General features: G+C 38.1%; 1 protein-coding gene across 1 annotated transcript in view; it reads left to right on the top strand.

Annotated features, from left to right (window-relative positions):
- Positions 1 to 2,019: 2,019 nt before the first annotated feature.
- The window catches only part of LOC141325397 (neurotrypsin), a 35,574-nt gene continuing 21,012 nt past the window's right edge, over positions 2,020 to 16,581 (top strand). Inside the window, exons 1-2 of the mRNA XM_073834058.1 lie at positions 2,020 to 2,364; positions 7,539 to 7,581. Of these exons, the coding sequence (XP_073690159.1) occupies positions 2,299 to 2,364; positions 7,539 to 7,581 (109 nt within the window). The 5' untranslated portion in view covers positions 2,020 to 2,298. The remainder of the gene's footprint in view (positions 2,365 to 7,538; positions 7,582 to 16,581) is intronic.

The following is a 16,581-nucleotide window of genomic DNA, read 5'->3' as shown; positions in this document are numbered from 1 at the left end:
AGAAAGCAACTATTATTGTTTGTTTTTATAGCTCCTTGATGCCTGATAAAACATGGTGGTTTTGATCAAATCTACAAATCCTTACATTTTAAGTATGACGTAATCTTCGTAAATGACAAAGAGCAAATCCACCTCTTAGGAAGATTAGAAAACATGTTATTTCTTTCTATGCATGTAGACCAACTACAAATAAACTGATCCTTTAAATGAATGAATATAAGTATAAGAGAATTAAGGTTATCATATGAATAACATGTAGTTGTGCTCAGGTTAAAAGCAGGCTTTGATCTTTTATTCAATTATGAGTAAGTGATTCAAGTATTGTTAACTTCTATTGAAACTGTATGAATAGTGAACAATGTGGAATGAGGCGTATTGAAGTGTCTGTGTACACAGGTGAACAATGCAAGACAAGGTGAGCTCAACCACCTGTGTATTAAGGCTTTTTAATATGATTTTCGTAAAACCCAAGACATTTATAAGAAGTGGTTAATAATATCCACCTTATCAACACATGCCCTTTGTCCTATGTTACAGAGTTTTCAGGAGTTATGGAAAAGAACTGGAATTCTTTGTGTGTCTGTTTCATATTTGCTATGTGACCGCAAAGGTCTGTGTTTTTCGGTTTTTAAGCTTTAGGCGCATTTTTTAGGGGTTCTGTACAAGGGTCTGTTGAGTTATTCAAAAATACATTCAAAAAGCATTTCAGGCATGATAACATGATTTATATGTATATATACATGATGGGTATGTTTTACATTTCTGAATTAAAACAGCCCCTGTATGATACACTCTCATGGCAACTGTAACTATTTTGCATTTTGGCAAATTGTTTTTTGTACAAATCGCAGTTTACAAAATCGCCACCTCATAAATTAGTTATGTTTTTTAAACAGAGATGTTTTTTTCTCTCATTAAAAGGCTGCAATTCTTGGAGGGGAAAAGCTTTGGCACAAGTAGACAGTCTTTGAAAATTGACTGAACTAAAACCAGAACTAAATGTGACCCTGGACTACAAAACCAGTCTTAAGTAGCATGGGTATATTTGTAGCAATAGCCAAAAATACAGTGTATGGGTCAAATCGATGTTAAATGAATATATTTGATAAATTTCCTCCTGTAAATATATCAAAACTTAAACTTTTGATTAGTAATATGCATTGCTAAGAACTTAATTAGAACAACTTTAAAGGCGATTCTCTCAATATTTTGATTTTTGTGCACCCTCGGATTTCAGATTTTCGAATAGTTGTATCTCGGCCAAATATTGTCCTATCCTAACAAACCATACATCAATGTTAAGCTTATTTAGCTTATTATTCAGTTTTCAGTCATATGATGTATTAATTTCAATTAAAAAAACTGACCCTTATGACCTTTTTTTTTGTGGTCCAGGGTCAAATGATTGGAGAAGTCCTGCATATGTCACCAGACAGACAGTTGTTTTCACCAGAAGGTCCAGTTATGATATTTTGATGAGGTTAAAATAAAAAAGAAACGTATGAAACTTGAATTACAATAAACAGATGAATGGCTCACAATAAGATATAGTATTTTGAAGGGTGAATTTTCATTATATGCCAACTTTAGTGCTATTGTATTATTTTTACTTTATTTATTTGCTTATTTATTTAATTTTTGCCCTTCATAGGTGATTATTATTAAAAATTATGCCAGTTACATACTTTTGGGCTAGGTTGTTGAGCCTAATCCTTCAATGCTATTTATTCACTAAATTTGCAGTAAAATAGCTGTCTTTTCTTTACTGTAATAAATAAAGGTCGGTAACATTTTGTTGACTTTTCCTAAACTGTGTAAAAACGCAGTAAGAATAACGATATTTTAAACTGCAGTGGATCACTATTGGATTTCCATATAAAACCAAGGATTAACATAAAAAAAGATGCTAGTTCGTTCAAAGGAATAATTGTTAAAACGGCTTGCCATAAGGGGCCAACCTCTCCGCACTGTGATCCATAAATGTTTATGTCCTATAATCATCTGTAACGTGTAGCCTACTGTGGTGAAGGCTGCTGGAGCGGCGTGTCTTCTTTCAGTTGTCACCTCATAGTGAACGCAAACCTCAGTCAGACCTCAACATGGCAAGGGTGTCTGTTATGTCGTTGGACTTTTAGAAGTTTACATGATGTTGCTTTGTTCTTTCTCATCATTTTCGGCATTTCTTCTTCCGTATATACATTTGTAAACATTGTGAGGCGGGAAGGCGTCCCACTTTCCCTGTGTGCCCGCGGGCAGCGATGATGGGACAGTTGTGCTGGATGTATAGTCAATGACAGGATGGATATCAGGAGGGTCCTCTCTATTGCTGCTGTCCTTCGTTTCTTTATCGGTGTCTACGGCGAGGTATGTAAACGGAGTTTTTGTTTTGTTTTTTGCTTTATTGACATGAGTTTCTAGTCAGCTAACAAACAGTCAAACTGGCTGTGATTTATCCTGGAGAAAAAAATTAGGAAGAACTCCTGACGTGATTCGGGGGTTTTAGTGGAGAGGAGTTCAGACAACGGCAAAAACAGGTTTATAGGCTAAATGTGATTTAAACTAATTTTCTTCTGGTTCGTAGTTAGAATGGAAGTCGACACGGAAATGAATTATGACTGTGCATGTTATGACGCCTTGACGTCTTCACTTACTGTGTGTGACATTAACGCTTTGTATCACGTAAAAGTGTGTGGTAATTGTTACAGTTGGCATTATCTTGTGCAGTCTTTGTTATTTTTTTGTGGCTGAGGTCTACTTTGCCCCGAATATATTTCAGCTCTGTAAAGGATTTAAATAATGAGACAATGAGAGCCGTGCATATGCATCTTTACATGTCCCTTATTAATCTGTTTCCATAATATCTTGCGTTATTTATTAATATTTTATTTATTATATCTCTAATTGACAAAAAAAAAAAATTAAAAATTAAACCAGCTTAAGTTAGTTTGCTGGTTTTAGCTGGTTTATGATGAGCTTCAGCTGTTTTAAGCCTGGCAAGCTCAAAGGTGGCCAACAGACCAGGCTGGTTTAAGACATTTGTTATAAAATTAGCAAAACATTCATGAAAATAATAAAACATAGTACTCTCTAAAGACCTTATTTTAGGAAAATATACCTTCTAAGCTTAATGTATGAAGCTTAGTAAATACACCAGAAAGCTAAAGCTTTACCATTCTATTGTCTTCAAGCTTTGCAATATTGTCAAGAATATCTAAAATAAAAAATTAAAACATGTTTTCAGTTACATGTAGTGTTTTTTTTTTTTTTCTTGAGAGGCTCTTTGGATCTGTTCTACAAAAAACAGGGATCACAGGGGGTGTAGTCTATTAGGACAGTAGGACAGTTAATGTGTGCGTGATACTTAAGTCTCTTGTATCTCATCTGTATTTAATCCTTTTAAAGGGAACAAGCATCACACTTTACTCTCATCCTGACTACAGTAGAAGTGAAAGATGGGATGAGACGCTTGCAGTGCATTCGGGATGAGAGAAAAGTGTGATGCTTGTTCCCTTCATCACACCCGGCTCACACAGTAGCAGCCACGTAATGGCTTGATGGTCATGAAAGTGTTCTTTGATCTCTGTTGAAGTACTGCTAAAGCAAAGCTGCTCTACACTGTTAACTTGTGTCTTTATGTGACATTTACTTGTCGTAAAGCAACGGATACCTTTGATAACCTTCCTCCAGGGAGAAAACCTCTGACTGAGGTTTGCAGCTGGTTGTGGGGATCAAAACAAAACAAAACAAATGGTATATAAACTAAAATAAGGCTTGTGTCCTATTAAATCATGAAATGTTGAAGTCATTATTCATGCTTACAGTTGAGGTCAAAAGTGTACATCCCCCTTTCAGAATCTGCAAAATGTTAATTGTTTTAGCAAAATAAGAGGGATCACACAAAATTCATGTTGTTGTTTATTTAGTACTGACCTGAATAAGATATTTCACATAAAACTGTTGTATATCTATTAGGGGTGGGCATAGATTATTTTTTTAATCTAGATTAAATCTTGGAATTAATCTAGATTAATCTAGATTAAAATGGCTAATTTGAATTCTGCTGAAGGCATTCAGAATATGCGTGCTACCCAAATAATGACTAAAAGTAAGTCTTCGAGAACGGGCCAGGTGGCGCATTAGATCAGGCGCTCATCTCCTGTTTCCAAAATGCATCACAAACTGCTTGACAATTGCATTTACAACATAATTACCTATACAAACTTGTGTAACCAAGTACTTCTGCGCAAAGGGCTGCACGACGTGCGTGTTGCCGTTAAATACACAGACGCAAGGGAATGGATAGCCTATCTGCGTGCATAGTCTTCAATTAAACTGCGTTGCTTTTAGAAGCGTCAATTCAGTTATTGCATATAGTTTAATGTCTTTATTTCGGGATTATCAAAGTAAATTATAACTCAAACTTGAGATTTTACTGGGGCACAGCAGATTTTCACTGGGGCACGTGCCCCAGTAAAAAGGGTCTAGCAACGCACCTGCCCTGAAGCGGCTTCATAACTGCATCCATGTTTGCACGTCTCATTTGATGTGGTAATTTCACAGAAGTTGAAGACTCGTTCTCGCCCCCTACAGTGCAATTCGACTAGGTATACGTCATCCGCGCTAAAATATCAAGGTGAAAGTCATCACAGCTTACGTAGTTTAGACCCAGCTCCCAACCCAACTTTGAGAATAGATTAACGGCGATATTTTTTTTATCGCCTGATAAGAGTCTCACGTTAACGCAGCACGTTAACGCCGATAACGGCCCACCACTAATATCTATATACAAAACTTTTGTATATCTATATATATCTATATCTATATTTATATACTAAATGAAAAAAAATATCATATTTTTTTCATTTAGTACTGCCCTTTAGGGGCTACAGAAGATATTTACATGCTTCCCAGAAAACAATATAAGTTAAATTTACCCTGATCTTAAAATCCAAAAAGTTTTAACCCCCCTTAATGCATGTTTTTTTCTTTCTGATGCTCCAAATAGTTGCATATGAGTCCCTCAGTTGTCCTCGGTGTGAAAAGATAGATCTTAAAATCATAGTCATTGTTGGGCAGGGTTCAAATACACAAAAATGCTGGAAAAACAAAAAAATTGTGGGACCTGAAAGGATTTTTCTGAAGAACAATGAGCAGTTTAACTATTCAGAATAAACAAGGGACTCATGAACAACTATCTTTAAACAAACAAAAAAAAAACAGCTGTGGATCATTTAGGTAGCAACACAGCATTAAGAATCAAGGGGATGTAAACTTTTGAACCAGGTCATTTTCAACTATTACCTTCTCTTGTGGATTATATGTAAAGTTTTTTATGTGAAATATCTTATATTCACTACTTAATTTGGACAACTTTAAAGGTGATTTTCTCAGTATTTTGATTTTTTTGCACCCTCAGATTCCTGATTTTCAAATAGATGTATCTCGACCAAATATTGTCCTATCATAACAAACCATACATCAATAGAAAGCTTATTTATTGAGTATTCATATGATGTATACATCTCAGTTTTGTAAAATTTAACCTTATGACTGGTTTTGTGGTCCAGGGTCACAAATATGTCATGCCTTTACAAAAAGTATCATGGTACAGTGATAGTATCAGACATTCACATTTAAGCATTTAACAGACATTTAAACCTTTTGCTTTTATCTAAAGAGACATACAATAGAGGAGCATAAACAATTTGTTAGAGAGCCAATGATATATAATGCCATGTTCATTAGAATGCTAGATTAGAAAAGAAAGCTAGAGAAAAGTAGGGCTGTGCGATATGGACAAAAGAAACCTATCACGATTTTCTTGAACAGTATTGCGATTTCGATTTTAATCACGATTTTGACACAGACATGTTTTACAGTGTGAATCTAAAACGTTTTTTTTAAAGGAAAACAATTAGATCTTTATCAAAGACCTGTAACATGTCTCTAAAACAGAAGGCGGGGAAAAAAAATCACCTAGCAGGTGAAAAAAAGTTAGGAGCACCAAAACAAAATGTAGGCGCACCCAATTTCTTTTTAGTAATGCACTGATCTTGATTCTTCATGGCTGATTCTGACTGCAGATGTTTTACAAGCACATGATCAAAGTAGGCTACTCTTTCAATATTCAAAGTGCAAATAGAGACCGAATTTTTCAAGCATGATACAGAACTATAGACAACTGCACAATATATTTTTTATAGCCCACATACTAATAGCTGCCTAGATATTTTATATAGCCTAATTTGCGCGCATTGAGTCGCCGCTCTCTAAACGCGGGATATTAAAATTGCTTTTGAATGCGCGTCCGCGTTTTACTTTTGGTTTCGTTTTAACGATCGTGCGAGACTCTCAAAGGCGCTGAGCGTGCATTCTACAATAAAAGAGAATTTTATAACAAAACCATTTGAAATATGAGAGGACACAAACAGGATTTTGAAAAGCATGTCCCCAGTGAAAATTACGCCCCTGTGTGAGTGGAACTCTGCCACTGAGTTATCATCTGATGTGGATAAATGCCGCGTTGTACAGTAACGTATATGGACACGGAAGCACCAGAATTGTATCTGACAATGTACGCTATAGCACAAAATATATTATATTTCTTCAAAAGCGGTTTGTTGAGACCTTTTATTTTTCACAATCGAAAGAGAGAATGGCGAACCTGTCACTGTATCAGCTCACAGCAGTCTGTGCAGTAGTTAGGCTAGCGAAAGTTTTGTAAAGAAATGAAACCAAGTCGGACCACAACAGTTTCTCGCACTCGCACTAATGGTCCCAAATATAATTTCAGGTCACGCAGATTAAATTTTGGGAGCATATGCGACCAAAACGTTCACAATTTCGAGCCCTGCCTAGTAAAGGTAGAACAAAATGTCTTTAGAACAGACCTATGGCAAAACGTAAGTATGTGTGTGCGTGCGTGTGTTTGAAAATACAACAACCCAGACCACAGTGTCCCACATAAAAACAATTAGAACACTGGTAGAGTCTAGCTGCTTTCTGCTAAGAAAACCAGCATGACCATTTCTGGTTTCAAGCATGAACGTTGGCATGTTCTTGCTCTCTGTTTAGGCGCGCTGTGTTGTGATCGGTTCAAATAGCGTGCTGCGGGAAAAATATCAGTCGAGTGCGTGCCAAAAATTGCGCTGTAAGGCGATTTAGAAATCGTGCATGTTCACATCGCGATTTCGATACGATTTCAATTAATCGCACAGCCCTAGAGAAAAGTAGAGAAAGTTTCGAGAGAACGTCTCGAAAGTTGTAATTATGTCAGCAGCTCAGGTGGAGCTTGACAGCTCATTCCACCAAAGAGGAATGGAGAGGGTGAAGGCTTTGGAAGGTGACTTCGTGACACATTGTGAAAGAACAACAAAGCACCACTCAATCAGTGGCTGTAGGCGAGAGAGTGAACAAAATACCAATACCAAATGCTTACCCATTTATTTACCATGGCATTTAAATGTTTCTTAAAGGCATTTTAAAGCCATACCATGGTACATAGCCAAAAAATTATTTGTCTTATTTTGTCTTCACAGGCAGGACAAAGCGCTGTGCTCCTGAATACACTGCAGAGCTCAGGTAGGCACTCACTGCATTTACAAGTCTATATATTTTTTTTTGGTTTTACAATTTTTTTAAAGGAACATTTCACACAAAAATGAAAATTCTGTCCTTAATTACTCACCCTCATATTGCTCCAAACCCGTATGACCTTTGTTCATCTTCGGAACACAAATTAGGATATTTTTGATCAAATCTGAGAGCTTTCTGACCCAGCGTAGATAGCAACGCAAATGAAAAGTTCAAGGCCCAGAAAGGTAGTAAGGACATTTAAGATAGTCCATGTGACATCAGTGGTTCAACCATAATTTGATGAAGCTACGGGAATACATTTTGTGTGCAAAGAGAACAAAAATAACGACTTTATTCAGCAATTTCTTATCTTCCATGTCAGTCTTCGACACGCATTCACTACAGTCAGAACGCCGGCTCCTGGGCCTCGCGAACATGTGGCAAAGACAGAGAAGAGAAGAAATTGTTGAATGAACTTGTTATTTTTGTTTTCTTTGTGCACAAAAAGTATTCTTTTAGCATCATAACATTACAGTTGAACCACTGATGTCACATGGACTATATTAATGATATCCTTACTACCTTTTTGGGCCTTAAATGTGGTAGTTGCATTGCTGTCTATGCAGGGTCAGATAGCTCTCGGATTTCATCAAAAATATCTTCATTTGTTTTCCAAGATGAGGGAAGGTCTTACAAGTTTAGAACGACATAAGGATGAGTAATTAATGAAAGAATTTTCATTTTTGGGTGCACTATCCCTTTAAAGGGTAAATAAAGGTGCAGGCTGGGAATTTGTTTGTTTGTTTGTTTTCATGGGAATAAGCAATATACCACCATCTCTTTTGTGTGATCATTTGCTTGAGAAACTAAATTATACACCTAATTCAGATACATACTCATTACTGGTTAAAATGTCAAAGTATTTTGTTCTCGTAAAGAGCATCTCTTTCAGTGCCAAAAACCACATCCCTGCTTGGCACTATATCTAATGCAACATTAACCGATGCAAAACTACTCAGCTGTCAAGAGATATATTCATCGATGGCTCCCTACGGCGGAGTTAAAGAAATACTCAAACGCAACAATTGCTTCTCAGACAAGATTGGAGTGAAACACAATATTCAATGTGCTTGTAATATGAGTGAAGCACAAACACTTACTGATGACATCGAATGGATGTGAAACAACTGTGGCATTGATGGGCTTTGAGCAGTAGCTAATTTGAGATTGAACGTCTTACTGTTTTTGCTTAATACACGTGTCATATTCATATTCTGTGAACTTTAATACCTTCCTTGTCTTCCAAGCCTGGACAGGTTTGTGCGCTAACATCCTCAGGGCAGGATGCTGAAATATACTCAACCTTCCCACAGAACCGTCAACCTACTCCCAGTTCATGCTAGGACAGTGTGAGATTCCTCTATGATTGCCTCATCTGACTTATTTTACTCAGACCAGCAGTCTCTGCTGTTAAACCTCTTATATTTAGTCTCTTGTGAGACCACTAGGAGTCTTGTCGGTGGTCTTTATCGTGCTCTATAACCGCAACACCATGGGAAATATGACTGGAACTCTACCCTGATGCTATTTCAGCAAATTGCTTTACTGTATGTCCAGACTGACGTACAGTGTGAAACCTGAGCTCTCACGAGACGAGACATGAGCGTGTACAAGAAAAGATTCAGAACTGTTGAATAACCTGTCTTTGTACTAGAATGGAAACTATTTATAATGACCAAACATAACATTAAATCGGTTATTATTAAATGTTATGGTGTACAGAAGACCAATCATGCTAAAGCCATTAAAAGGAACATCAAAATGCTATTGAAATGTGTAAAAAAAAAAAAAATAAAAAAATAAAAACACTTGACACTACTAGTCAAAAGCTTTTGAACAGTAAGATTTTTAAATGTTTTTAAAGGGGTCTTTTCTGCTCACCAAGCCTGCAAATATTTTTTACTATTTAAAATAACTGTTTTCAATTTGAATATATTTAAAAATATAATGTATTTGTCACGATGTAGGCAGGAACACACGAACAACGACGTAGTAAAAGACGAATATTTAATAAATCCAACGGAATATAAGCAGACACAGGAACAGCAGGGTAAGACATCCATATAACAGCAAAGACCGACAAGAGTACAGGGGAAAAACACACACCTTAAATAGACAGACTGATTACACATCCAGGTGGAGACAATGAAGGAGGAACCAAACACACACTGAACTGCGGGGGAGAATGGGAGAAACCAACATGAAAGTCCGGGGATGTGACATTACCTCCCCCTCCCGGAAGGCGTGTCCTCACGCCGACAAACAGGAAACAACAAACAGTCTTAGGAGGGGGTTTCGGCGGAGGACGGACTCCCGGGAGGAGGGCACAAGATGGAGTCCAGGGTGGTGACGGAGGGAGGAGCCAAGGATGTGACAGGAATGGGCTGGAGCAGGAGGAGCCAGGTGGGACCCAGAACGCAGCCAAGATGTATTCCCACGGTGGAGCCGATGGAGGGAGGAGCCATGGTGGAGGAAGGGCTGACGACTCCAAGGGGCCGACCGACGGAGGCGGAGCAGGTGGTGGGAGAGCCCGAGGCGGAGACGGAAAGCCGATGATCTTGGGTGACACCGCGGATCCGGAGGGCCAAGGTGGAACCCAAGGCTCTGGCGACCAAGGCGGAGATGGAGATCCGGAGATCCGCGGCGGAGCCGGAGCGACAGAGGACCGAGGCTGTGCCCGCGGGAGGGAGGAGGTCCACAGAGCCGGTGGGACGGCGCGACGAGGCACAGCCGGAGGAGTAGAGTCCAGAGGCGAAGGTGGGGCGACGACTGACCAGGGCGGAGCCGGAGGGACGATGGTGCCCGGTGGAGCTGGTGGATCGACGGGCGACAGCGGAGACGAGGGAGCAGAGAGCCGGGGTGGAGCCGCAGGGTCGGAGGGCCGAGGCGGAGTCCAGGACTCTGAGGCTGGAGGCGATGGTGAGGGATCCTCCAGCCATGACACCGATGGAGACTGGCAGACCCGCGGCAAACCCACCGCACAGATGGTGGACTGAGGGTGAGCAAGGGGACAGACAGTCGACAACGGGGATTCAGGAAGGCTGGGCGGAACCAGCGGAGAATCAGGACTAGGCAGAAGAGGGAGGGTGGGTGGGAAGTCCAGGCAGATAGATATTTCCATGACACAGTCAATTACATCCCCAAAATCTTGTTCCAGCTCACCCTCAGTGATGGTGCAGTGGGCGGGGCTCTCTACCGCCCCTTCTTGCTCGACGCAGCACTCCACCGTCGCAGATGTAGTGGCCGGCTCTCGCACCTGGTCGGATGATATGACCCCATCGGCGCTCCACACTGCTGTCGCTCCGAGCTCGGGCTTTCCGTCTCTGATGGGCTCATAATCCGTCGGTCGGGGTGGCTGGCTGGGCTCTGGGTCTGGAGTGGCACTGGCGAGATTCTCCTGGGAACGGGTGGGAAACGAGGGTTTGTTTCTCGCCAGTGTCCACTCCATAAACGCGGCGAAGTCCGCTCGAGGGCCGTTCTCGGACGACGACGCTCTGCATGACGCATTGAGACTTGCGTCATAGAATGCACAGAGCGCGTCGTCCGAGTAGCTGGTGGTTTGAGCAACGAGCTGGAACATTAACGTGTATCCCTCGAGCGGTAATTCCCCCTGCTTCAGCCGTTGCAGGATGAACTCTGGATGTAAAAAGGAATCCATGGGGAAACACAACGGAAACAAAAATGACTGGAAAAAACAAACGGGAAACAAAACGGAGGTGAACACGCAAAATAACTGTTTCGGTCGGTCTTTCTGTCACGATGTAGGCAGGAACACACGAACAACGACGTAGTAAAAGACAAATATTTAATAAATCCAACGGAATATAAGCAGACACAGGAACAGCAGGGTAAGACATCCATATAACATCAAAGACCGACAAGAGTACAGGGGAAAACACACACCTTAAATACACAGACTGATTACACATCCAGGTGGAGACAATGAAGGAGGAACCAAACACACACTGAACTGCGGGGGAGAATGGGAGAAACCAACATGAAAGTCCGGGGATGTGACAGTATTCCTGTGATTTCAAAGCTGAATTTTTTGCATCATCACTCCAGCTGCTCAAAACATTTATTATTATTATTATTATTTATTATTATTATTTTTTTTTTTTTCAGAAGAACATTTATTACATCTTATAGTGTATAATGTTACAAAAGCTTTTTATCTCTGAAAAATGCCGACCTTTGGATCTTTTTATTCATCAAATAATCCTGAAAAAATGTACTCAACTGTTTTAAATATTGTGGATAATAATAATAAATGGATAATAATAATAAATGTTTATTGAACAGCAAATCAGCATATTAGAATGATTTCTGAAGGATCATGTGACTGTTTAGCTTTGATCACAAGGAATAAATTACATTTTAAAATATATTCAACTAGAAAGCAGTTATTTTAAATAGTAAAAATATTTCACAATATTACTGCTTTTGCTGTATTTTGGATCAAATCAATGCAGGCTTGGTGAGCAGAAGAGAATTCTTTAAAAAACATTAAAAATCTTACTGTTCAAAAACTTTTGACAGTGTATGTAATATTTAATTGTGCTCAATTTTTTTATTGATTTTACATTTATATGACCTTTGGTATCATCGAACACTCACTTAATCTTTAAAAACATGAATTATTTAATAATATGAACATTTATTATATTTTACTTTATATTATATTATTATGAAAATCATGATCAATAATTATTAGATTTTAAAAAAAAAAGCTTTTTTGTTAGATACTTATGGCATCGTCTTCTGCTCCCTCTGCCTGATATAAATCAAGAAAATCATAATGGATGGAGGTCTAAAAACGGCTCACATTACAAATCCAATACTGTTCTTTAATTATAAACATGCATTTTAATAAGATATGATAATGATACTGTCTCAGGTTTTTTTCAGTACATTGTTTACAGTTATATTTAGACTAATGTAGACAGAAGAGGAGGGCGTAATAGAGTTTTAGTGTTACTTCAGCTCTAATTTGTTTATCCTGACCATCAGTCTTTAAATGCACTCGTCTCAAATCAATAAGTGTATGCTAAAGCGATCTACACAAGCAAAGACAGGATGCAGGTGTAAATACTTTTCTAGCGTTACCTTTTGGGTTAATTTTGGCCATAATGCTCAGGGTATGAGATGGCCTCAACTCTTTCTCCCTGAGGGTTTAGCACCTGCTTCTAAAGAGAGACTAGGGCACGTTGGCCTCTGTTTGATCCTGCATAACACTATCTAATAGCAGACCCATAAATTCTCAGGAGCTTTGAGGGAGATTTCTAACATTTATTTGTGGTGGATAAGGTTCCCTTTGATAAAAGTGTTTGATTTAATCCAAAATGATGTGTTCTGCTTCACAGTAAACCTCTAATTGCCTTTAAGAGGGTCTTCTGTGAGTATTCCTTAAAACTTAATTTCATTCCCTTTTATACATGACTCAAAGCACCCAATGACGGGACTACTTTTATTTAAATATACTTCTCCTGTCTAGGTGGATGGATTTACCATCTGTCTCTTGCTTGCTCTTGGACAGTGGCATAAAGCCCAGAACTTTCTCCTTTTCTAGTCACAGTTCCAGAAATGAAATAAAGAACAGAATGGCAGCATATGCAGGACAACATAAGAATATTGATACTAAGTTATGAATCGCTGTACTAAATGATAGATTAAATGCTTACAAATTAATTTAACAGCCCACAGTAAAGCATGAAATTGGATTGTCGTCATTACTGTGTTTCTGGCCGCCTGCAACCCATAAAATTTATTAGAGAATGCTCTCTCGCAAGAGACTGGTCTAGGTTATGTAATTTGCTCAATGTGGCCTAAAGTCACAATATTTCTTTGTAATTTAATGTTTTTTTGATTAGAATCATTTGAAAGAAGGATCTTCCTGATTATCTGACTAACGGATGCAAGCAAGCAAGCAAAAGTAAATTAGTAATCAGCATCATTCAATAATGTTAATGAGTTCAGGGTTCCTACGGGCATGAAAAACCTGGAAAAGTCATGGAATTTTAAAATGGCAATTTCCAGGCCTGGAAAAGTTTTGGAAAATTAAATTAACCCACAAAGTTTTGGAAAAGTCATGGAAATTTGTTTCACCATTTCTGTATATTAGAATATTGCTGATAATTTTGTTTAAATTCCTGTTAACGAGCGCACGATATGGGGTAATGGCGACTCGCAGTTTTAGCCAGCGTTAGTATTATGTATCTCAATGGACGGACCGAATGTCAACTGGAAAGTATTCGAAATACTCCAGAAGCAAGTGCAGAAGGATGCGGGGAAAGTCCCTAATTAACATCGGTTCGTGCAGGTTGGACATACTGCACAATGCGTTCAGAGATGTATGTAAATCCACCGGATGGGAAGTTGAACACGGACTATCTAGCTTGTATCAAAGACTATAGAATAGGCTAGAATACCCAAGACATGTCACTCGTATAGTTTTGAATGGGGAAAAATGCAACGCTCATTATGGCCGCGAAGCCCCGCCTTCTTAATGAAAGAGCCAATCGTTGATTAGTAAAGTCATCGTGTCACTGCAGCTGCAGTCAGAAGTCCCGGTTGCTATAGAAAAACTCAGCGCTCAATACTGCGCATGCGCACTGGCTGATCTAGCCTGAAAAATAAGCGTTTTCAGGGCTGCCAACTCTCACGCATTCAGCGTGAGACTCACGCAATTGATACTTTTCACACGCTCTCACGCCACACATCCATTTTCTCACGCAGTCAAAAGCACCCTCAGTTAAAACTAATAATAAGATATTGGCTAAACAGATTTGGCAAAAGCTCCAGTGCGTATTTGTGTTTGTGCTCTGGAAATCGCCAAAAGACGTGTTTTCGTAGCGCTGAGCAATGTAGCCAATCACAGACATTTATGTTGATCTAGAACGCCTGTGATTGGCCATTGCGTTCTGAATTCACTCACCTCTAAACGCCAGATTGCACTTGTGGACTCTCACTGTAAATAAGCGGTTCATTGATAATAAAAGGACTTTTGCGATTAACTGAAGCGACACGTTTTAGTGATTATCAATGGAGGGCTATTGCGCACTCCAAGGCTACGTATAATCCGTTTAGAATTTGAATAAAAGTTTTGTTTTTCGTCCTGCTAACAGCTGTATACCCGGTACAAGAAGCAGAATTTCGGGAGTGATAAATCCCTCATGAATGAAGGATTAATTTTCGAATATGAGAAAAATATAATTTCTCAGAACAGCAGACTACAGAAAAATATTTGAATTTTCGTGTCAAAATATATATATATATATATTTTTTAAATGCAGTTACAATTATTTATAATGACTAAATCTAGGAATTCTTTTACTGCACATAACTTTTTACCACAAGAAAATTAAATAGTTTTGCAGCACTGCAACAGTTATTTTACATCATTTTATAATAAAAAACACAGTATGACATTTTTATAAATATATTTAAAAATAACAAATAATTTCACAATGCTGAAGTCAGACCAAATTTTAATAAAAAAACTGCTCATGCGAACGTGTGTAGCACCTTTTTTGTTTCATGATTTAAAATGCAGTGTTTAGTTCTAATTTTCAATTTATTAATATTTTTTTAACTGCAAAAACATTTCATTGCCAGAAAAAGAAATATTTATGGCTGGTAAATTCTCTCAAATCACCAAAAAATGTCGCTTGTATCATGAATAAAATGGCAGATATGGCAAAAAGTTTTAGGCCGTGCTTGTAAGTGTAGAAATTACAACTAAAGTATTGTAATTCCCCTACTGTAGAATAAGAGAAAATAACATACTGGTGAAATACTCATTTTTATTTACTTTACAGAATTGTTTTCCAATATTACTGTCGTTGGAATAATAATATAAAATTATTATTATTATTATCATTATTCCTTTTTCAAATTATTTTTTATTCTAAATTAGACTGAGACACTATATCACAACTAATAAGAGGATTAAGTCCCCTTTAAACCTCAAGATCAAGTCAATTCACCAGCTTTTTTCTTTGTTTAGTTTTCACACTGAAACTGTATTGGAGCTCTGAATTGTGAACTCTCAAAGTGCACCAGATAGATGAATTTAACTGTAAAATGTACAAAATTTTCTTACGGGGGAGCATGCCCCCGGACCCCCCTAAAGACACTGCTGTGGGAATTCTCACTCCAAGCTGAACTCAAAAGTTGGCAGCCCTGGTTTTTTAAGGCTATTGGAGCACAAGGAACCGTATTTATGAGGCATTTAATGTCGGATTTCGGTGGTGATTTAAAATATGGAATTTAATCGCAAGCTTGGTGAACAGTTTTGGAGAATTTGATGTTTCCCCATTCAAAGAGATAGGAGCTGCACTTGCATGCCCGAAAGGCGTTTCAAAGATGGCCGCCGAGTGACATGACTTGCCTTAAAGGGACTTTGCTTGTATTGGCTGTTCCACGATTGCCCTGCTCGTCACAAAGATTTTATGACAGCAACTGGTTGTAAAACTCCTATGCTTAAATTTTGTAAGCACCGGTGGATTGAGAATGTCAGCGTTTATTTATTTTAAAATAAAATATTTTGTATTTTATATTTAGTTTTCTTCTTATTTAACATGTATACATATACATTTCATGAAACATTAAGTCATGAATATTTACTTAAAGTCATGGAAAAGTCATGGAATTTTACTGGTAAAAATGACAGTTATACCATGGACACTTGATTTTATATAATGCTAAACCCTATCCCTATCGCTAAAAGAATTTTTTTTTGAGTAAAAACTTAATTTAAAAGGATGCAAATATATATATATACATATATAAAGATAAAATTAAAATATAAAATAAATACCATATATTTATTAGGGGTTCAAGCGTGTAGCGCTGAAACTCTATTGTAATTGTTAGAATGGCCAAGGATCAGTAATCTCTAGATAAAAAAACGATTGTGCAAACCAAACCTTAAGTCATAGAGATTTG

The sequence above is a fragment of the Garra rufa genome, chromosome 2 (assembly GCF_049309525.1).
Source record: "Garra rufa chromosome 2, GarRuf1.0, whole genome shotgun sequence".
Classification (NCBI taxonomy): domain Eukaryota; kingdom Metazoa; phylum Chordata; class Actinopteri; order Cypriniformes; family Cyprinidae; genus Garra; species Garra rufa.
Note: the sequence above shows the minus strand (reverse complement) of the source record. Positions and strands in the feature narration are given on the sequence as shown.